This window comes from Callorhinus ursinus, unplaced genomic scaffold, assembly GCF_003265705.2.
Source record: "Callorhinus ursinus isolate GAN/ISIS: 27379988/994484 unplaced genomic scaffold, GSC_fseal_2.0 scaffold34, whole genome shotgun sequence".
Classification (NCBI taxonomy): Eukaryota; Metazoa; Chordata; class Mammalia; order Carnivora; family Otariidae; genus Callorhinus; species Callorhinus ursinus.
Window position 1 is genome coordinate 3,607,190 of NW_027397096.1, and position 23,395 is coordinate 3,630,584.

General features: G+C 40.7%; 2 protein-coding genes across 2 annotated transcripts in view; one reads left to right on the forward strand and one right to left on the reverse strand.

Moving 5' to 3' along the window:
• Positions 1-12,128, forward strand: part of NUFIP2 (nuclear FMR1 interacting protein 2) — a 30,576-nt gene extending 18,448 nt beyond the window's left edge. The window contains exons 3-4 of the mRNA XM_025851599.2: positions 2,179-2,211; positions 5,080-12,128. Coding sequence (XP_025707384.1) covers positions 2,179-2,211; positions 5,080-5,132 — 86 coding nt within the window. The 3' untranslated portion in view covers positions 5,133-12,128. The remainder of the gene's footprint in view (positions 1-2,178; positions 2,212-5,079) is intronic.
• A 2,830-nt stretch (positions 12,129-14,958) lies between these two features.
• CRYBA1 (crystallin beta A1) lies at positions 14,959-21,287 on the reverse strand. The gene is made up of 6 exons (XM_025851601.2): positions 21,011-21,287; positions 19,687-19,751; positions 18,249-18,367; positions 16,893-17,034; positions 15,989-16,131; positions 14,959-15,176 (listed from the first exon to the last, which is right to left on the reverse strand). Exons 1-6 carry the CDS (start codon positions 21,039-21,041, stop codon positions 15,029-15,031), a joined length of 648 nt encoding a protein of 215 aa, XP_025707386.1. The 5' UTR covers positions 21,042-21,287; the 3' UTR covers positions 14,959-15,028.
• Between the last annotated feature and the right edge of the window lie 2,108 nt (positions 21,288-23,395).

Genomic DNA, 23,395 nt, shown 5'->3' on the forward strand with positions numbered 1-23,395 from the left:
ACATTAAACAGACTTAATGAGCATCAAGTAACACATACAGAATTCAGGAATTTATTTGTTGCAAGATGTGAGATTTCTGTACTTTGACTAAAAGAAAAAATGTTTGTGTTGGATTAATGTTTCTGAAGTCAGATCAACCAAGAGAAAAGGCTTATCTTTGGACTTCTTAAAGTACACCATTCTGAAGTACAGAAATGTGTAGGATAACAGCTCTAATGACCATTTCAGCTATTCCTAATTGTCTGAAACTAATAGAATTAGAAGTTAGATTAATAGATATGAGTGCCATGACTAGAATAACCTTCCTGATATATCTTCTTTTTTCCAGATTAGATTGGTCACAATTCTCTCCCCTTCTTAGACCTAAGGAGATGGGATTTTCCTGCCAATCTTTGGATGGGTGTCTGTCCAGTGATTTTTTTTTTTTTTTTTTTTTTTGAGAGAAAGAGTGAGCACAAGCAAGGAGAGGGGCAGAGGGAGAGGGAGAAGCAGACTTTCTGCTGAGCAGGAAGCCCGATGCAGGGCTTGATCTCAGAACCCTGAGATAATGACCTGAGCCAAAGGCAGATACTTAACCAACTGAACCACCCAGGAGCCCCTGTCCAGTGATTTGAAGCCCATAGCATCCATCTAAGCTCTTGGACCAAGTGACAACTAGTGTATTATTTCCCAGTCTTTGTTTAATCAGGCATTTATTATACCTTGAGTGCAATTTTATCTGGATAATTACTTTGATTATTTTGAATAATTAACCTATTGTTCCAAACATCCAATTCTGGCAAATTTTCAAAACTTAGAAGTTTTTTAGGAGTGAATTTGGTGGGGGATAGAAGGGAGCAGGGAGAGTGTGATCTACCAGTCTCTGATTCCAACAGTAAACATAAAACAAAAAAATAATTTGAGATTTATACACTTTTAGCCCTGAGGAGAGATTATGTTTTACCTTAACTATAACCCATGTCCAGATACATCCTATCTTAAGGAGCTCTAGTTTTATTTTTCATTAACTGTAATTGGCCACTGATAAATTATATGGAATACAATTACACAAAATCCAGTTATACAGAAGGAAAATCACCTTTTTGTCTTTCAGAATGGCAGTTGTATGGCCATGGGAAGAGCACTTATTCTCTAGTCATAGTTCATTCCTGTTAACTGTGTAGTCTTTGTTTACATTATAAACCTAGTAGAGTATTTCCTTTCAAGGTATTGTAATTCCTATTTTCCTGTTCTTTGGTTCTTGTGGTATAGTAGTCATCTCTTATTCATCACACCTTCAAATGAGCCCTCTGTGAAGCTTTCTGGAATGCTTACAGATAGAATTTTTCTTGCCTTTTCTCTGTATGTCACTATAGTTCAGTCATGTACATATTTTCTTCACTGTAAGTTATCAAAGTAAGCACATTGTGATCACATTTCAATGGAATTGGAGCAAATGAGGATTGTGTTTACTAATAAATGGGTATGGATTCACATTTTGACCTTATGGGTTAAAAATAAGAGTAGGTGTGATTTGAAGAGCAGAATCACTTGCCTATAGCAAAGAGTTAAGTAAAATTTTAATAAGGCATTTTAAGCATCATGCTTAATCAAATTTGAATGCTTCATTCAGAAGACTTGGGTACCCCATTGGGTTATGATGGGTTGCCAAAAAATACTTCATTTTTTTAATAACAATGAGCTGTTACAAGAAATACCATTTAGATTAAAGCATGCTTCAGCATATCTTTGCTATTTGTATGGATAGAATTGTTCTCTTGGTAGTTTGATTTCAGATGATAATTCATTTTTTTTTTAAAGATTTCATTTATTTATTTGACAGAGATAAAGAAAGCATAAACGGGGAGCAGCAGGGAGAGAGAGAAGCAGGTTCCCTGCTGAGCAAAGAGCCCGATGCAGGGCTTGATCCCAGACCCTGGGATCATGACCTGAGCCGAAAGGCAGACGCTTATAATTCATTTTCTGTAATTAACTTAAGGGAATCTGAAAGACACTATTGAGAATTCCAAGAAAATAAGAGTGTTTTGTCTAAGGTTAGAACTGTGCTATTTCAACCCTACCTCTAGCCCAGCAATAACCAGTCTAGATTTTTTAGGTTTAAAGTGAAAAGCATAGCTTTAAACTTTGCTCTATAAAATTTAGTGTATAAAATAATCTTTTTTTTCTCTTTCTTTGCAGAAATGGAATCTGTTTGGAATTTGCAGAAGCAAGGTAAGAATGGTTAGGTTACTTAAAATGTTAGTACTAATGACTAATTAGTGTATGTTACGTTTGGGTGGGAATAACATAAACAGTGACCAACCAAGTGAATAGGCTTTATATTTTGAATTATTTAATAACTGCAGTTAAAAGACATTGGCTGCCTTACCAGGATTGCTAAACATGGGGTAACACTGAAAAGAGTATATGAAAATACTCTTCACCTACTAGGTGAAGAACATGAATGTTTTTCCCCCCTCTAATTATGAAAGTAAGACAGAACATAAATATTTTTAATCTAGGAAACCAGCATGAATAAGTGTTTCCACTTACAGCCAGTCTTTATCTGTATTTGTATGGTAGACAAGTGGTATCCTAAGAACTGAAATTCATAGTTCAGAAAAATATTAGCTAGCTGTTTTAGAAGCCTTATTTGGGCTGTTATATTCTCTGAAATAATAGATGGTTAAAAATCCTAAAGAATAGCAAATTAGCTTCCTTCGTGAACCACGTGTATAAGATGTGAATAGCAGGAATGCAAAGGGACTGAATAACCCACATCTGGATTGTTTGGAATTTTCAAAAAATTTAAATTGGTTATCCTGATTATTGTGTCTTTTCCAAATATATTAAAATGTGGTAAGATATGGAATACCTGAAATAAAGTAAGTTTCAGTCTGGAGAACTAGTCACTAATAGATTTGGGCTTTTAGAACCCTGTAACTGAATTGCATCCCATTTCCCATCCACTTTGCTAGCTCATATAAGTGAGAGAGGTCACTGTGTAAGCTAAAAAGTGGCAAGATTAAATGTAGGTTTCCCTGGGGGCTCCTGGCTAGCTCAGTTGGAAGAGCATGGGACTCTTGATCTCACGGTTTTGAATTAGAGCCCCACGTTGGGTGTAGAGATTACTTAAAAAATAAAAAATGGGGGCGCCTGGGTGGCTCAGTTGGTTAAGCAACTGCCTTCGGCTCGGGTCATGATCCCAGGGACCTGGGATCGAGCCCTGCATCGGGCTCCCTGCTCGGCGGGAAGCCTGCTTCTCCCTCTCCCACTCCCCCTGCTTGTGTTCCCTCTCTCTCTGTCTCTTTCTCTGTGTCAATTAAATAAATAAAATCTTTAAAAAATAAAATAAATAAATCTTTTTAAAAATGTAGGTTTCCCTGATTTCCGGGCATTGCTTCTCCTTCCATCTCTCTCTTGTACTTAGGCCAGGTCTTACTTGTCTAACACAGCTGTGGCCTGAAGATACTAGCAAGTTCCTAAATTATTTTGAGTTGCTTCTGGGCAAACGAAAAAATAGACTAGAAAATATACTCTGCAAAAGTAGACCTCCTATATTTACTGTAAAATGGCCATTAACTATTAAGAACTAGCATTATCTTAAGAAAAAAAAAAAGAACTAGCATTATCTTCATGGCAAGTTGCTAGAGGATGGCTATTACAGTCCTAGAAAGGGTATTATTTTGTCTCTGCACTAAATTAGATTGACTGTTAGGCTCAAGGTGAGCATGAGATCTTTAATATTATTTTTAGGCCTATACTTTTCCATTAGGCAACAAGTTTAATTGGTTTCCTGTTTTTTATTAAAAGCGTATGTACTTTTAAAAGTTCTTAGATAGGGGGAAATGGTATGTAATAAAATTGCCTCTTCAGAACAGGGGAGCATACAGCTAAATAACTGGAATTTAGAATAGCACCCAAATCTTAGCTTATGCGCAGTGCTGAGAATAAAGACTGGTGGTGCTATGGGAAATTCGGAGGAAGAAAGAAGTAAGTCATGATTAGGACTGAACTGACAGTTTTGCCAAACTTAACCAGAAGTTTTTGGTGCTAGATGTGCCTTGAACAGTTCCTTACTAGACAGCCCCCACAGGTTAAAGTAAATTTTGACTTCATTTTACTGAGAACAAAAATAAATAAATCCAAGTGTTTGTTTTAGTATTGGATTATTGACGATTTAAGCTTTTCTAATTGGGAGAAACACATAAACCCTTATTTTTTTTTTTTAAGATTTTTATTTATTTGACAGAGAGAGACACAGCGAGAGAGGGGACACAAGCAGTGGGAGCGGGAGAGGGAGAAGCAGGCTTCCTGCTGAGCAGGGAGCCCAATGTGGGGCTCGATCCCAGGACTCTGGGATCATAACCTGAGCCAAAGGCAGACACTTAACGACTGAGCCACCCAGGCGCCCCACATAAACCCTTATTAAATGAGCTCAGCCCCTGTCTGATCTGTAGGAGTTGAAGCCCTCGCTGGCTGGAGAACACTGTTGCTGGAAATCCTTTGGGATGCTGAACTATTTATTGGGTTGTGGAAAAGTAGATCATGTGTGTGTTAATACAAAGAAGTGGTCTTTATTTTTTTATTTATTAATTTTTTTTTTTTAGAGGGGGAAAGAGAGAATTTTTTTTCTTTTTTTTTTTTTTTAAGATTTTATTTGAGAGAGCAAGAGCACACGCTGGGCAGAGAGGCAGAGGGAGGGAGAAGCAGGCTTCCGTTGAGCAGCGAGCCCGACATGGGGCTCGATCCCAGGACCCTGGGATCATGACCTGAGCCAAAGGCAGACGCTTAACTGACTGAGCCACCCAGGCCCCCAAGAGAGAATCTTAAGCAGGCTCCACACCCAGCGCAAAGCCCAAGGTGGAGCCCAAAACAGGGCTCGATCTTAACCCTGAGATATGACCTGAGCCAAAATTGAGTCAGACACTTAAATGACTCAGCCAACCAGGTGCCCTAAAGAAGTGGTCTTTAAATTGTGTTTTCATAAAAAAGGCAGCTAAAATGATGGTTATTTGGAATTTGTTATTGGAATATGGGCTTTTTGGCATTCCAGACCTTATTTTTATTTATGTATCTATTTTTTAACCTTCTCTCTAGATCCCAAAAGGATAATCACTTACAATGAAGCCATGGATAGTCCAGATCAATGAAGGACCAGACTGCCTATTTGTAACCTTTCTGCAGCATTAGAGCCACCGTTCATGGGGGACACAAGGCTTTTATGCTCCTAGATCTTCAACGCAGCAGAGGAACCATAAGTAGAATCACAGGATAATATATACAAATATATATATATACATATATATATATAGTTATTTAAAAAAAAAGGCAACTGAAAGTAATTAGACTTCTTAAGGAATCAAATTTATTTCAAGAGACTACACATGGTTATTTAATCTCCGGTACTGAATAGTTTTTTTTTTTCTTTTTTCTTTTGTTAGTTTTTGTTTTTAAGTGTGAATGCAAGTGATTAATGAATACAGACTTATTAACAAGCGTGGTTCTAAAGTTCCTGCTGTCATCAACTTGGGCAACAAATGACCCACTGGAAAGGCAAATCCACTTAAAAGATCTCTGTATCTTGTTCTGTGACTAAAGTGATACACTAATCACGGGGAACCCAGAATGATTCACCATTTTCCCCCACTCCTCCCTTGATCTTTTGGTTATACTTTTGAGCCCTGCGAGAATGCTGGATAAATGCCTTGAAGTTTGCAGGGGTGTATTTTTTTTTTTTTTTTTTTTTTTTTTTAGCGAATATGTTTTGCATGTCTTGCCAGGAGTTAAGCAGCCTCTGTGGGGTGTTGGGGAAATATTTTCTTTCTTTTCCTTTTATTTTTTGTGGGGTGGGAATAGGGGAGGGCATTGAAGTTCTACAATTCTGGAATGGTGGTACATAGTTCACTTGGCTTTGGTTACATACTGGACTTTAACAAGTGAAGAATCCATGAGTGTCATTTAAGGAAAAGTTACAGAACAAACAATTGGCTTTAGATATTTAATATGGAAAAATATTCCTTTGCCCATATTTTAATGTAATTGTATAAGTGGGAGCAAAAATATATTCTGCTTTTCAACTGTAGGTGCTCCAGACTTGCTCTCTGTCACTAACACTAAATGTGCTGTTTTCCTTGTTTTTCATTGAACATCTAAAGAGAAACTTCTGTACCTTTCTGTAAATTCTCTTTTAATTTCTCAGAAATATCTAAAAGGGGAAGAAAATTTTCCATGAAAACTATAAAACTTTTCATGTTTTTAGCCAGTGAGGAGGTAATAAACCCTGCCTATAGAAGGTGTGTTTTCATGCAAACTATACTTCTGAGCTTATTAGCTTCTAATTATATCTTAATAAATATATTTTATTACTAGAGCAAAATGGGTTTTTTAAGGAAAATAATGTGAAATTCTGGAAATTTTCTTTTGGGCAGAGAAGAGCATTAGCCCTGTCTTATCATCACATTGCCATCCTGTTGCACTGCAGCTTGTATATAGCATGCTAAAATAAATTTTTTTGTGTGTGTGCAGAAACTAAGGGTCCAATTTAAGATTGGGTGATGTTAGTGGCATAAAAACAAGTTCTCTGGCCTGACATAGCATCACATCACACACACAGAAATTAGTATATCCATGTATGTCAAATACAGGTTAAAATAGCAGGGCATTATATAGAGAGGTGTAGTCTTCTAATAAAAGTAGACTGGATCCCCTGGGGTGTTTGGGGGAGAAGGTACACCTACTTTTGCTCAAACCCTTTGCTTAAGAAATGTCCAGTTTTGAGCGATTGTAGTATGGATGAGTTTTCTTGTTTTGTTGATTATTTGAGACTTTTAACAAGTAGTTTGTGAACGAAGCTGTTGGACTCAACATAGAGTAGAGAAAATATCTTTAGTCTGGATTTCTGCCCTGCTTAGATTTTAAAAGTATAAGCATGGATTGCCAATTCCACTTGATGTAAACAAAACTTTTTATACATAATATATATATATAATAACTTATTGTATCAGTCCAGGTTCAGAAACTTGTGGTAGGCCAGTTCCAGATAGTTTCATTTCACCTGTAAACTGTATCACTTTTACTGATATTGTAATTTTCAAATGTATAATATGTTTACAGATGTGCCCTGCATTTAGTCTGCCTTGTTCCTATTTTGATTTTTGTTGAGTCTCCTGCCTGCTTGCCAAAAGCTAGGATGCTTCAGGCCCGTGTACAATTGAAAGCAGAGGCATCCTTGAGCTTTAAAGCATTGAACAAACTGGAAAATGCAACATACCACATACTGAAGTGAAAGAAGTCTGTGTTTTTGTGTTTTTTTTTTAAATAAAAATTTTCAAAAAGTTAAAAAAAAAGATATAAGGTGATTAAAGGACAAAAAGACTCCAGTTTGTTTTATAGGTTTTAAAGTTCTGCTGTGTGTTCAATTGCCTTGTGTAACCACTTGTCGCCTTAGGGCCAGATTCCCCCTGCCACCCCCCTTCTTTTTTTAAACGTCCATTTTGCTTGCCTGGAATTTAAAAGCTCTTCTGTCTCACAACTCACAAGAAACTTTCTGGGTTTGTGACATAGAGGTTGAATGAATATATATTTAAAAAAGGAAAAAAATTAAAAAAAAAAAAAACAGTCCCCGTCTGAATTGGGCTTTTTAATTTAGAAGCAACGCTTAAAAAATGTCTTTAGAAATCTCTTGTTGCTTTCCTGCTTCCCTTCCACAGCCCTCAGGCCTCCATGTTTAGAGAAGCCAAAAAAGAGAATGTATCCCTTATCTGTTTGTCCAAAGGTTTTTGAGAATCTCACTTCTAAATGAAACAATGCAACATTTCACCTTGATTTTTCTCCACTGAAATTTCCTTATTATATGGTTAGAGGTATATAGTTAGGAATGTCTCTTTCTGGGAACCCTAGTGCCCCATCATATTAATTGTCAGTATTTTTGGGCATTGGGTTAATGGACTTAATTGCCTAGGTACAAGCAGGACTTTGGGACAAATCTCCTTTGTGCTGTTTGGTAACACTTAACTCTACTTGTCGCAATCTTTCTCCTTAGGTCCTCACACAATTCCTTACAGAGCACTTATTAAAAAAAATCTTAAGAGTTGATCTGTTTTCTGATTATTTTTGTGTAAGCTTCTAAACAAACTTCAGCTGTGATTAATTTAGCACATTTAAATAACATCAATGTGTTATTGTTTGGTATAAAGAATTTTCCTTCAACTCAGAGTATTAGTACTGTAGCATAAACCAAATACAGTCTAGAGGGGATTTTTAACATCCCTCCATTATAAAGACTGAAAAAGGAGTGTGTGTGTGTGTGTGTGTGTGTGTGTGTGTGTGTGTGTGTGTGTGTGTAGTGTATGTATGTGTGAGGGACAGGGAGATAGAAAAAATTAGTAAATGAATGTGTGTAAGACATATTAGTATTCAGAGAATGAACTTGTATTTATTTTGTGCCATTTGTTTTCATTACACAGAATAAAAGTCAGGTGGTTTTAATCCTTAAAAGGGTAGTATTTGAAAAATGGCACTAAGAATGAAATCATGACCTATTTTTTTAATAGCTATGAAGATACTAATTATGGGTGAAGATTTCTTTTTAAAACTGTCTTGATTGTAGGCTTCTGTGTCACATACCACTCTTCTTGTAGATGTCTTGAATAATTCCCTTTCCGCACAAAAGACAGGGTGTATTTATCTTTCTCTTTATTCACCCCCACTTTGCTGAACTGAAGTTAATTGCATAGCCTTTCCTCTGACTTTCTTAGTAATGAACTTTCACATAAAGTATATTTACAGCATCTGTAGTTAGCCCTGCCTCCTCCTTTCTGGGAGGGGATAGACAATAATTAGGAATTTGTTAATGCCAGTTGTTTTTCTTGGAATAAATGGCTGGAGAAGGTATTTCCATTTTAGAATTTTGCTGTTCTCCTTAATCATCTGCTTCCCTAGTCATTGAGAATCTGCAAAAACTTTATAAAGGAAAAAAAGTGCTGCATTGGTTTTTCAAATAACAGTTTCTAGGGAAAATACGGCAAACCTCAGTTATGAGTATTGTTCACAATACAAAATGTTTCTTCACAAAACATTACATAGCAGCGGTAGTTTCGTACTTGGTTGTTAGTCTTGTTGCTAACCCAATTGGAGGCATCTCATGGTTTATCTTCTGAAAACTTTCAAACGCAAAAAGCCATTATAGTGTGAAAGTTTATGTCCTACTCAATGGCCACAGGCAAGGAAAACTGCAAGAGGACTTTGATTTTAGATTGTAAATAAGGAGGGAGTCATTCTGTCAAGGCTTTTTTCAGAGAAATAGGTTTGAAAGTCCCATTTCCAAGGATTAGGAATGTAGTTATGCCACTGGGCCGTATCCTCCACACATGATCCTTGTATACCTATGCTAACTGCAAAATAGACTCGTAGGACAAGTACATATTATGGACAATTTTTATAATCAGGTCTGTTATGATGATGTTGTACTAGTTAGATTCTGACTGGGCAGTGTCCTTTGATAATCCTACCCATAACCAAACTGCTACATTTTGAAAGAGGGTAGGATTTGCTCATCTTTTCCTCCCCAAAGTATTGATAATTTGTTTAAAGGGGAGGGTCAGAGGACAAGATTAGATGTATAATAGCTGCTCTAAGTTTGCAGATGCATAGGTTATCCTTAGTTTTTAATACTGATGTTTTATTAATGTGATTAATCAACAGAGCACCAGGATTTTATGGTGAGGAAGATGGGCTTATGCTTAAAATGTTCTTTTTAAATACACAAATCTTTGCAGATGCGTGAGAGCCAGGACCACCCTCGGTTGGTTTAAAGAATGATAAATAATTGACTCCCCTCAAGTGCACTGTTTTACTGAGTTTTAAATTAAATTTCACACTGTTTTGTTACTCAATAAGAATAAATAGGATTTTAAGTTGTCTGCATAATAGAAACACCCGGTGAAGCATGAATGGTATGTTGCTTTTGCATTTCTGGGAGTGTCAAATAGCAGTTGTGGGCAAGAAACCTATGGAACAGCCATCCTCACTCACATGTGTTGGGATTGCTGATTCAGACTTCCTATTTATCCATAAAATTTTGCTTATGTCCAGAGTTCTAAAGCCATTTTATAATACTGCAGTATCCCTTTTCTACAGCCTTACTAAAATAGCTACAAACATATTCCAATGCAGTATCCCTTTTCTACAGCCTTATTAAAATAGCTACAGACATATTCCAGTTCAGTTTCACTTTCATTGTATATCAGAATTTTACTCTACAGACCAAGAAACCAACTTGAGGTAAATTATATAGCTTTCCATAGGCCCTTTTTTCCTCAGGTGCTAAACAAAGGCTCCAAAAAATGGATACTGCTTTAGTAATGTCTTTTATTCTTAAACATTTCTTTTGCTAGATGTAAAGATTTGGTGTTAAAAATGGTTTTAATATGTAAATATGAATGAATGCCTTTAGTTTGCCCCTGTTTGTCTATTATTAAGTCTATTTCATTTTTCCTCTATAGAGGAGGGATTCATAATCTTGAATACATTTCATAAGGAGTTGTTGCATTTTTAGAGTGAAAATAAAACTGTTTTCTGTCTTGGATTAATCCTGCTGCTGCTATGAGAAACTGAAAATCAAGAATGTGATGCACTTTTTACATTACTATATACCATACCTTTATAAGTTGCTTTGAATACCTTTCCTGTAGCTCAGCCACTAACAAAAGTGAATGAATTAAAAAATTTTCTTCAGGAGGGAATCAGTACAAATAAACTATTTATGGTATTGGCCTATGAAGGGCAATAACTTAGGAAAATAAAAATTGTTAGTATTACACTTTTTGGCCTTAAAATGTCTTCTACTACTGAAAATCTTTTAAATCTTAATTTTATTTCTCTTATTCCCTCTCTCTGCCTCAAAAAGAGGATTTGGGAAGAATGGTTTAAAGAAGTATCATTGGTTGGTTGCTGATTTATCTTAGAGAGAAAACAATTGTCTACTATGTAAGCTGGGGGCTTTTTTGTTTGTATACAGAGGAGAAATAATGCCATCGGAGCCAATCAGATTTAGTGTAATCAAATCAATCAAAACAACTATTTTGCTTCTCTAGTATATTTTTACTAGCAAAGATAAACTTTAGTAAGAATGCTACTTGACGAGAGGAAAAGTCATTTCTCAAGCACATACCCAAACTTGAAGGAGACTGAACCCAAAATAATGGAGGAGAAAACACCAAATGGGGTGGAGGGATATGAGAAAGATATGTGGTCCAAAGCTATCTGGTTATATTTTGATGTTGCCAATATTGCCAAGCCAAAATTTTAATTTGCTTATTTAATATGTTTGTTGGCCAGAGATCTATTTTTATATCAATGTGCCTTGCATGTATATTAAAAAAAGTTTGGAAAGGCCATGTAGTAATGCCTGAGATAGTTGATGGTTCTTACCACCTCACTAATTTTTATGCAGTATGAAATGCTCATTCTATCGCCCAACTGGTGCTCTCTGTTTAAAGTTATAGATCTTGTCACAAACTGGAACTATTTTATAAACTGGGGAAGTGATTTGATTTAGTTTTTTTGTTGTTTCTTTTTTTTGTTCTTAATCTGTTAGTGGCTGTTCTGTAGTGGGAAATAGTAAAAGGATTCTTCACTCCCTTTCCCTACCCCCTCAGCACCTTCTTCAAGTAATGTGATGACACCATTTCTTGTGTGCTTTGAAAAAAGTTTCAGCTTGCGGTCTCCTTTAGTGTTATAAAAAAGTGTTATAAAAAGCATTGTTTGCAAAATCTAGGGAGATAATGGAGTCCACTTTAATTTGGAATTCTTTGTGAGCTATGATCCAAGTTACTGGCTCTTTTCCAACTTAAAAATTTTTATTGTTAAAGCACCTTGGCTTAGAAAATTTTAAGTATTTATGTCTGCAACAATTGTCTCAAAATAATGAACTGTGCAATTCTTGTCATTAAAAAAAAAAAAAAATCTGAACTCTCCCTAATGTGACTTGTTAGTTTCTCTGTATTTCCTGCCAGTGTAAATGTGAAAAGCTTTGCTTGCATTACGTTTTAGAAATGCATTTTGCACACTCGAATTTTGCTGAAGCTCCATGAAAAGGTTAGATCTAAGTAGATGAATAAAGCTATGCACATGTTTTGAAAGTTTAATTTGTGTGTCATTCCCAAAAGTGACCTATCCTTATTACTTTGCTGTTCTTAGCTTTACCATCTTTAGAAACATGGCTCAAAGTAATAGTTCTGGTCTAGCTCATCAGTAGAACTAGAAGAGAGGAAAACTGGCACCTATTTTAATAAACTTTAAATGAGAGCTGGACTTGTATCTACTAAAGGGCTTTTCTTGAAACAGGGCAGTTTTATCAGCTTTACAAACTTTTGGATGCTCTTCCTCGTGGAAACTTTGGTTTATTTGATCAAATAGAAATGGGAGGTAACTCAAATAGGAGGGAAGGACCTTTACCACATGGAGTTCTGTGACAATTCTGTCTCTTAAGCCTGGTTTAAAGGTAGGATAACCTTTTTCCCTTTATTGCTTTACCGTATGGTTTTACTGAATGAATGACTTGAGATTAGGATCATTCAGCTGTTTAAAGATAAAGCACAGGTTGTTTGAAAGATTATGTGTATCTTTTAAAAATTGCCCAAGCTGATTAGAATAAAGTTTAGAAATGGGGCGAATTTGGTTAAATTGCTGCAGTCTGCATGTACTAAGTAGCTTTACTTCACATATATGTGTACTTTAAACGATTGTGTAGATGTACTGGCCAGGTTTGTCAAATCATCTTTTAAAAGATTGTTTTGTAATCTCCTTAGAACTTTTATAGAAGAGGCTAAATAAGTTTAAGTAGAAGATAATGGTATTTTCCCCATGCTCCTAGATAGAAAAGAAATATTTCTGACTTGTAAGTTTTTTCCTATGTTTAAAAGAGGGTTACTCTCTGTCATCAAGTGTGCCCTTGATGTGTGTTGTTGACTTTGAAAACAGCAAAACCCTTCTGAAAGTGACAGTCAAAAACTTAATCTTCTAGTCAAGATTGGAAAGGTAGCCCATCATGCCTGGCCTTAAAAAGCAGAAATGCGGGAGTGTAGCATCATCTTAGATGACTGTGGCTACTCCCCAGCATCTGTCAGTTCACTTATGTTCAGTCTTAGAACATGTTGAATGAAGGAGCAAAGTAATTTCTGTCTTGTGTGCATCAGCACTTAGGAGCTGAGTTACCTCTTCTTGATCTTCCGGGAAAGGATACTTAGTGGACTACAATTATGTTGGAGGATCTTTTTCCTTCCCTCTCCCAATTAAGATTTTTTTGTGTGTGTTTGTTTTGCCCAAAGAGATAGGCCTTTTCTAGGTAAAAGAACAGTGGCCAGAAATTTACCCTTTTGCTAATTGCTTAAGTATTTGCCATAGCTATTTCTGATGTCATGGATTCTGAGGAAGTGTCAGTTACATGATGATCTTCCTTTATTGATGTCTTACTCCATGTTCAGTGTTTTAAAAATATAAATTACACTCTACATCCATACCCAGATTTACTTATTTTATCAGAAAAAAAAACCTTGAGAAATTTGTAGAGCAAAATAAGAGACAATAAGTGTACATTGTTGAATAAAAAATTTTAAAGTTTCTGAGGTGTTTGTGTTATCTTTTGTGTTAAGTTTTTTAAAAATCTGAAATCTAAGATTGTGACATTGATAATGATATTTTTTCAAAGGGTCAAATGTACAAATTAAGTCTTAAATGTACCATGGGTCATATGTCATTGCTTTAAGACAAATACAGGTTATCAAAGTGCTTAGAATTGGCATATTTAAAAATGATCTGTGAGAATAGCTATCCTACCTTTTTGCATGCCCACTGAACCTTATGTTCTTCCAATTGAAATAAGCCAAAACAGCTAAGTAATTAAGCAACTAGAATAAGTTGCCAAGATTCTGGATTTATTTGTAACTTTATGTAGAAATCCATGGCAATGCATATTTTTTTTAAAGATTTTAATCATTTGAGACACAGAGATAGCATGAGCGGGGGGAGAGGCAGAGGGAGGGAGAAGCATGCTCCCCACTGAGCCGGAGCCCAATGTGGGGCTCGATCCCAGGACTCTGGGATCACGACCTGAGCCGAAGTCAACCCACCCAGGCGCCCCTGTGGCAATGCATATTTGAGACACTTCCTAAGTTTGTATATGATTGATTTGTCACAAGATGAAAAAAATCAATGCTAACATCAACATATTAGAGTAAGGAATGAGGGGAAGAGATGTAAAAACACTATATAGATTGATACATTTCATATGCTTTTATGTTCTTTGAGTTAGTAATTGTCCTTGGCCTGGTGAGTGACTTGCAAGGATACAAAAGGGAATTTGGGGTTTTATTGAAGTTTGTCTTTAAAAATTCTCAGCCCCTTGGGGCACCTGGGTGGCTCAGTTGTTAAGCTTCTGTGTTCAGCTCAGGTCATGATCCCAGGGTCCAGGGATTGAGCCCCTCATTGGGCTCCCTGCTTGGCAGGCTTGCTTCTCCCTCTCCCACTCCCCCTGCTTGTGTTCCTTCTCTTGCTGTCTCTCTGTCAAAAAATAAATAAAATCTTAAAAAAAAGTTATCAGCCCTATAGATGTGATTTATATAAAGGTATGGTGGGATGCCTGGGTGGCTCAGTTGGTTAATCGTCTGACTCTTGGCTCAGGATTTGATCAAGCCCCACATTGGGCCTGGGTGTGGAGCCTACTTAAAGAGGCACCTAGAGGCGCGGTTAAGCATCTGTTTCCGCTCAGGTTCTGATCTCAGGGCCCTGATCTCAGAGTTTTGAGATCGAGCCCTGAATTGGGCTTTGCACTCAGATTTAAGTCTGCTTAAGTTTCTCTTTCCTTCTGCCCCTCCCCCACTGCACGCGCACACTCTCAAATAAATCTTTGGGAAAAAAAGTATGGTAGTTAATTCAGTCTACACAGTTGTTTTTTTTTTAATGACATTTATTGTGGATTTCAGCAGCTAACATAAAACTCATTCTAGATTGCTTAGCAAGGTTTCTCTTACTTGGAGCTTTTAATCCACTACTGTTGGATACGGCGAATTGATTGAATCTGGGAAGTCTGGGCGTGAGAACCCCATTCCCTCCAGTGTTTATAGTCTCCTCCGTGATGGTCACATTCCAAGATATATTGATAACCACGGTATCCAGGATACTGGTAGCAGACCCAGCTAGAAAATCCAAAGCACAGTAGATTATTAAAAACAGTCAGGAACGTGGTCAGTACCCTAAAACCTGAGCCTCTTTCCTCAGCACAACTGGTACAGAATGCTTTTAGGCTTAGAAAACAACAGCCATCCTAAATGCCAGGCTCTGAGCATAATATGGCTACAGCTAGTTGAAAATTAATTTTGATTATGAAAAAACTTTTTTTTAAGATTTTATTTATTTGATAGACACACAGCGAGAGAGGGAACACAAGCAGTGGGAGAGGGAGAAGCAGGCTTCCAGCTGAGCAGGGAGCCTGATGCGGGGCTCAATCCCAGAACCCTGGGATCATGACCTGAGCCGAAGGCAGACGCTTAACGACTGAGCCACCCAGGCGCCCCGTGAAAAAACTTTTAAAAGAGGGTGCCTGGGTGGATCAGTTGGTTAAGCGTCTCTTGATTTTAGCTCAGGTCATGATCTCAGGGTCGTGAGATGGAGCAACATGCTCAGTGGGGAATCTGCTTCTCTCCCTCTCCTGCTCCACCCCCTGCTTATGCACATGCACTCTCAAATAAACGAATCTTTTTAAAAAAGGTAAAAGAGTAGTCAACGTAATTCCATAGAGAAATATTTGAGAGGGGAAAAAACTGACCTTAAGTGATAGTTGGTACCAACAACTTGAAATTTGAAAATGAATAACTAGAATGTGCCAGCCAAATCAATATACTAATGTATGAAATCTGATAAGATGTGACCATTGATGTATTAATATTCACAAGGTCTACATTTGCAAGAGTTACTTTGAAATGTGCCCCAACCCTGTTTTTGCACTTACGCCCCACATTGTATCTTCATGGATCCAACTTCGTTGTTGAACCAACCCATGGCTTGCAAGGAGGGGTAGTCATCACAGATCTCCCATTGGCGTCCAATGAAGTTTTCCTTCTCAAAGATGGTAATCTTAGACTCCTTATGATTCTGTAATCCAGAAATATTTAAAAATCATTTGGTACCAGTGTTAATGGCTGTCTTAATTCTTTAATTACCATATTTTTCAAATTCAAGACACTTCTGGTTTACAGAAGGAAGTACATGATCATTGAATGAAAAATATTTCAGGCAATATGGAGGTAAAAACTACTCAAGCCTGTCTGATCCAATGTAATAACCATAACATTTAAAAGGTACAAATAACTGATGTAATACTATGGGACAACAAAAGATCGACAAAGAAAATATAAGAGCAGGAAAAAATACTTGCAGCACACAGCCAATCAAGGAATTAATATTCACTAGTGTGAGAAAAGATCACAGAAATTACTAGAAAAAAGCAAGCCTGTGTGTATGTGTGTGTGTACAGTGTTGGAAATAACCTAAAGTCCACTAGGGGATATGAATACTACACAAGCATTAAGGCAGAGACTAACCCGTATGAAGTACAAAAACGGGCAAAACTATCTCTCACTAGTTATCCTACTGCACTTTTGAAGATCTGGGCTCTTGAGTGTCCACTTCCTGCCACTCCTTTAGCTCAATGAAAATACTTTCTACTAGGGAAAAACCAAATGGCATATTTAGAAACAGAGGGACCAGTGTTTTTCTTTTCTCTTTTTTCACTTTTGTCCTTCCTGCTGCATTTCAGCATAACTGATAAGAAGTAGCAGTAAGTGTCAGGCCATATGCACCCTCTCTTGCCCCATCCCCCCACATGCATGGAAGTGAAAAATTCAGGGACTCACAGCTGAACAGATGGGGCGGAAGGACATGAGGCGCTCAATGTGGTAGGCATTACTCCCGCTCCAGGCGTCCCAGCGAGGGTATTCTCCTCTCTCCAGGATAAACTGTTGCCCGCAGAAGCTGGTGTGCTCATAACCAACCCAGCTGCCAAAGACAAGTGGTGGTGTTTGTTCATGGCGTTCAGAGCCTATGTGGCCTCAGGGAGAAGGCATCTTTTGTTTTAGATGTTAAAAGTCTAGTAAAATATCAAGCCAGTTCCAACAGAGCCATGTCACAAGAGGAGGGGAATGAGCTGGCAGCTACATTAATAGGTTTGTAAATGTAGTATTTGTTTTGGGATTATCCGCTGAAAGGGTCTGCTTCACTGACCTGAGTAATGTGTATGAGCAAAGTCAGTCTAAAATTATATTTCCTTTCTCTCCAAGTTACGTTATTCTCTACTTGGAGCTCCAGGTTCAGGATCACTTAGTGACTGACTATTGCTCTGGCTCCAGCCAAACCTATTGGCTTCTTCCTAAGGAAGCAAACAGGCAGCTGATGGGTTACTAGTCTCTTGTTTCCTTTTAACTTTGTGGGTTCTTGCTCCTGCTGTTACACACCTATTCCTTATTTACTAAAACACCTCAGATCGACTTTTCACAGCCAAGTCTCAGTTTCCAATGACACCTTAAAAAGTATTTTACTCCCTTTAAAGGGTTAGCTCAATTTGATGGCCCACAACCTGTGGAAGCTCCTCCAAGTGCAAAGCCTGTTTTGCTTAGGCCAAAGGAGAGTCCTTTCCTTGTGTTTTCAAGGCCTAAACTATCCTGCCAAAGAGTCAGAAAACAAAACAAGAGTCTAACTCGTCAAAGAAATTAATCATCGACAAGAAACTCCTCAAAGACTAACTGGGACCTAATATGGCTCTTACGTCCTGGGGTTGAGATTCTTTTTACAGAGAAATTAGGGGGTTAGCGGGAAAGAGGTTGCAGCTTGATGGTTTCCTCTATTTTCTGTAGGCAAGACAAACTAAAGGGTCCTGTGGCTGTTCTGAGAGAATCCTAGGTAGCAGCGTGTGGGCTCTAGAGGCCTCAGATCTGATTACTGTCACTGCCCCTCCCCATGGTCTACATTTCTTTAACGCCTCCCCCGCCCAAAGCGAATACTAAGCCACTAGGAACCTCATGTTCCTTCTAGCTTTGAGTTACTAAATTACACATGCAGTGATTTCTTTTGAGATTACTTCCATATGGAGGCCTCTCCCAGAACGGATTAGAATCTGGGGGGACATCTTTCTTCCCTGATCCCCACCTTTATGGCCGCATGTCTACAGAGACCACAAATAAGGGCCCTGAGTTTCTGCTGAGGTGCATACTCACGCGCCACATTCCACCTTGAGGGACCGGACATTATCGAAACTGCGCTCAGAGACATTTGGGCAGGAGCTGGTGAACTCCATCCTCTTGCCCTGGAAATTCTCCTGGTCGTAGATGGTTATCTGAATGGAAGTGAATGGGGAAACCAAGTTAGAATGGGGTACATCAGGAAGAACGGAGGCCCAGGTCAAGAGCTTAACTTTTGTCCGACCCTGTGTTTTTCATCACTAGCTATAGCCTAGGATGTCCGGCAGGGTCTCTTCCAGTATAGACGGGACAGGAAGGGGCTTGGATTAATACCACTGGTTGGTCGTGTTTACATGCTCAGGCTAGGGATGAAGTGTGGGGATGGGTTTATGATAGGAATGGTTTGCCAGGAACAATACCCGGCCCAGTGGACAGACCAAGGACTTGTGGACTCTTATTCCACCATACTTCCTGCAGAAGTGTGGCCCAGAGGCCCGGACTCTGGGACTCCCAGGCCTTCCTGTGGATTATTTCTTATCTTCTCCAGCCACATCCACTATAGAAACGCACAGTATAAATGGAGAATTGTGATAAACCCCTTTCATACCTTAAACCAGAACTTGGCTCTTGAACCTGGCTAGAGGACAAACACCCAAAGCTGTGAACTGTCCTCAGAGTCGACCCAGTGAAGAGGGTGGCGGTGTTGAGGAAAACAGCGAAAAGGTGAGGATCAGCCACTTCAGGCAATGGGTACCATCAACCTCATGTTGGGAGGAAGGAGACCTGGTCTGGGATCTGGTGGCAAACCTGTCTTCATTTCTGGACCCGTTTCTCCACGGCAGCATATTCCACTCTGGGCTGCTCTATATTTTTTCATTCCTTTTGTTATTATTTTATTTTCAAGTAATCTCTACACCCAACGTGGTGCTGCAATCCACAACCCCGAGATCAAGAGGTGCATGACTCCACCTACTAAGCCAGCCAGGTGCCCCTGGGCTGCTCTGTTTTAAGATGATTTTAGGGGCGCCTGGGTGGCTCAGTTGGTAAGCGTCTGCCTTCGGCTCAGATCATGATCACGGGGTCCTGGGATCGAGCCCCGCATTGGGCTCCGTGCTCAGCGGGAAAGCCTGCTTCTCCCTCTCCCACTCCCCCTGCTCGTGCTCTCTCTCTCTCAAATAAATAAATAAAATCTTTTTTTAAAAAAGATGATTTTAGTAGTGTGGAGGAGAGGTGACCTCGAAAACTAGGTACCATCTTCCACCCATCGCGGGCTTCCAGGGTCATCCTTCTGTCCGAATGGGGCATTCTAAAAGATCCTTCCTGAGACAACATCTGGAAGTTGGGTCGACCCTTCCCCTAAAACTGGTATATTATCCGTGGGTCATTGTCCTATGGAAAAGCACAGGCCCCGGGCCTGCACTGTGGCGGCATCTCATGCCCTGCTCAGTATTCCGGGTGATGGGGGTGGGCTTACCTTCCATGGCCCCACGGACCCCGGCATGGGGTTGGTTTGAGCCATCTTGGTGGTTGGAAGGGTTTCTGGAAGACAAGACACCCATCAGTGACATGGCCTCCGGCGTGGAGGATGAGGTGACAGCACAGGAGGAAGCAAAGGGGGCTTCAAGTCCAGTAGACAGACTTTGCTGGGGCCCCGGCGGGGCCTCTCGCGGGCTGAGCCTCCGTTGTTTCCCGCCGACGGAGCTTCTCCGCGCAGTTATCGAGAGCATTCGAAGAGACAACGCAGGTGAGGTGCCGCCTGGGCCGCGCGACCTCTTGATTTATGGGGCCGTCGCCCCTTTGCCTGTCTCCAGGCGCCCCCTGCGGGCGGCAGCACTGCCTCCGTCTCGCCTACCCCAGTGGAAAGTCCTTGGCCTCCATCCAGTCCACCCGCGGCGTGGGGTCCCCTCCCACCCGGCTCCCCACGGCGTCCCGCCGATCGGCGCCCGGCCGCGCGCACCACCCCGCCGCCATTCCCTCCCGGCGACACGCGGCGGCCTTCTCTCCTGGTTCCCAGCACTCGTCAGAGTACCGATCTGTCTGTCCACCCAAGGTGTCCCGGGTGGACCCCTCAGCGGCAGGGCCTGGGTCTCCTGACTGAGGGGTGCGGGCCGTGCTGGGCCCGAGTCCGGGCCGTTCGGGGTGGGGGATGGGTGGCATTGAAAAAGAATGACCGAAAGTGAGCAAGAAAAGTGGGGTGATGATCGCTAACAATGGCTCACTCTACGCCGGGCCCTGTTCGAGATGCTTGATACGCCTTAATACATTTAATCTTGACACCAAGCCTATGAGGGTGGTGGTGTCATCCTCCCTATTTTATAGGTGAGGATGCTGAGGCTCCCAGAGCTCGGGTAGACAGGAAGGATGGTAGCAAGGGTAAAGGAAGGGAGGAGCGGAGGGAGGGAAGGAGGGAAGAAGACAGGCTCAAAACAGCCTGTTGGGAGCCCTTCTTTCCGGCTGGTAACAGGCCCAGGGGCTGATGCATATGTAAACCCTGCGATACATCTTTCCATTCTGCACCTCTCACCTCCCTCTTCCCCCAGACCTTCTCCCTAGGCCCTGGGAGCCTGCTCATTTCCTGGAGCCCCGCGCACCCTCCCAGCCCTTCTGGCGAGGCCAGGGCTCACTGCCATATAAATGACTCTTCTTGGGGCAGCAAGAGAAGGTCTGCCTCCCCCAGAGTTCGCCACTCTTCTCCAGCCAGGCCAGGAGGCTCAGAGAAAAACCGGGCCCCGGTCCTGGGCAGGTGTCTGTAGGGGGAGGAATGGAAGGGCCGGGGCACCCTGCAGGGCTTTACTCACCCAGCTCCTGCTGCACAGTCTGGGTCTCCATCTGGTGCCACTTCCTCTGCCGCCCTGCTCTTTATAGCCCTGCGGCTGAGGGCCTCAGGCCCTGTCAGCACTCTGCTTTCCCTCGGCTTTTGTTCTCCCTGATCCCCAGAGCTTTGGTGGCTCAGCCTGCTGGGCAGGCATCCCTCAGGCTTTTGTTTAAACTGGAGAAACAGAAATCCAAAGGGCGAGGCTGGGGGCTGCAGACCTTGGCGGGCCGTGGTCTTGATCTCAGGAACAGCTGCGAGAGGACGGGTCTCTGTGTGAGTGCTGGTCCCCTACCCTTCTCCGAGCTCCTCGCGCTGCCCCCTGGGACCTTCCTCGGACCCCACGTCACGGCCAACACTTCCCGTCCACGGTAGACATTTTTACTTTGAAAAAATGTGAAAGGGCCGTAAAAATTCTGAACTTTATTTGGACCAAAAAAAAAGAAGTTTCACTGTATTCTCAGGAATCTTTATTATAGTATATTTATATAGAAATCTGATAACACTGACTGGTGACTCACAGACCTGTACCCCTGAAACAAATAATACATTATATGTTAATTGAATTTAAATTAAAAAAAGTAATCTGTAAGGGTTGAATTCAATAATGGTTGACTAGTGCACATGAATCTCTCTGTGGCTATTGTATCAAATATTCATTTTAATTTTGCAGTTTTATTTTAAAATTTGGGGCCAGTGAATCTTTTGGGGTTGTTACTATATGGTTTCAGGACCTTGGAAATCCCACAGTTCCCAAGGTACTCTGCCTCTAGTACCCTAAAGGCTCCGATGATTTCTCCCTGGAGGTTCAGAGGAATGTAGGGGAATCATGGGCTTCCCCAGGAGCCCCGAGGTGTTACTCAATTATCACAGCTACTATGAGAAGCCGGGGTGAGGAGAGCTTTGAGGCAGGCAAACATGGGTTCAGTTCCCAGCTCTCCTGGCTAGGTGATTCTGGGCAAGTCACTCAGCCTCTCTCAACCCTGCAAAAGGAGATCATATCAACCTGACACATTACAGGTTTATTGTTGCTTATTACCCTCCTCTCTTTCTGGTGACAGATAATGTAGAAAATTCCATAGCAGCTTGGAAAGAGGAAGAAACTTTTCCCAGTAAATTTTTCCCAATCCCTCTGCCAGTCGGGTCCAGCCTATGACTCAAGATTTGTTGGAGCGCCCTTTTTGTAGAACCAAAACACAGGGGGCGAGTTCCCATATAGACACAAGTATTTGCGGATGTGAGCAGAACATTCCAAACATCTAGGTCTGATGCTGGTGTGCCACCCGAGATGTTTTTGCTGCTTGATTAATTGGGGATGTCTAGATCGATGGCTGGCAAGGGACAGAGTTGCCTTGGGGATCATGGCAGGCTCTGGCCGGCTGGTGGCCGTGCAAGGGATTAAGGGACCAGCTGTCCGTGGCTAGCGGTTCTTCCTCAACTTTCCTTCTCTTCATGCACAGAATTAGGGTCTTAGGGAAACACCTATCTGGTCATTTGTTCACTCATTCGTTCCCTGGCCCCCTGGACCGGCAATGTGCTCTCAAGGCACCCTGCACTTCTTCAACTATTGCATTGGTGACGCTATAGAAAATACTTTAAAAAATAGAAATATTGGGCTCCAAGGAGGGCAACTGAGGCACTGGGGGCTCAGGTAGAGGATAAAACTTTTCATGGTATATTTGTCTGTAGTGTTTGAGTTTTGAACAACGTGAACACGATTGCTATCAAAATCACTCAAGTTATTTTTGAAAAGAAAAAAGCTGAATTGTTTAATTATCTGCCTCTTCTACTGGACTTCATGCTCTGGGAAGGCAGGGACTTCCTCTGTCTTGTTCATCATTGTATCTTCCGTTCTGGGCATAACTCCTAGCTGGATAAATATGTTTTGAGTGAATGGATGAATAAATGAATGACATCCTCTGATGAGGTTTTGTACTTCGGGGGGCACAGAAGTCACTGTGAGGTAGTCCTTACCCTAGTGACAACTGACCTGCTTGGGTTGTGTTTGTGCTTTGTGTACTCTCAGCGTCTTCATTTGGGAGCTTTACACTCCATTTTTAAAAAAGATTTTATTTATTTATTTGAGAGAGAGAGAGAGTGAGAGAGAGCATGAGTGGAAGGGGAGGGGCAGAGGGAGAAAGAGAGAGAGAAGCAGACTCCCCACTGAGTGCAGAGCCTGACACGGGGCTCGATCCCAGGACCCTGAGATCATGACCTGAGCCGAAGGCAGACGCTTAACTGACTGAGCCACCCAGGTGCCACCCCATTTAAGTGTTAGTACAACAAAGACCGATCAAGCCAATTTTTACTTTTTACAGAAAAGTGGGGCTCTTATGTTGGATCGAAAAGCCCAAACGCACACGCACAAAAT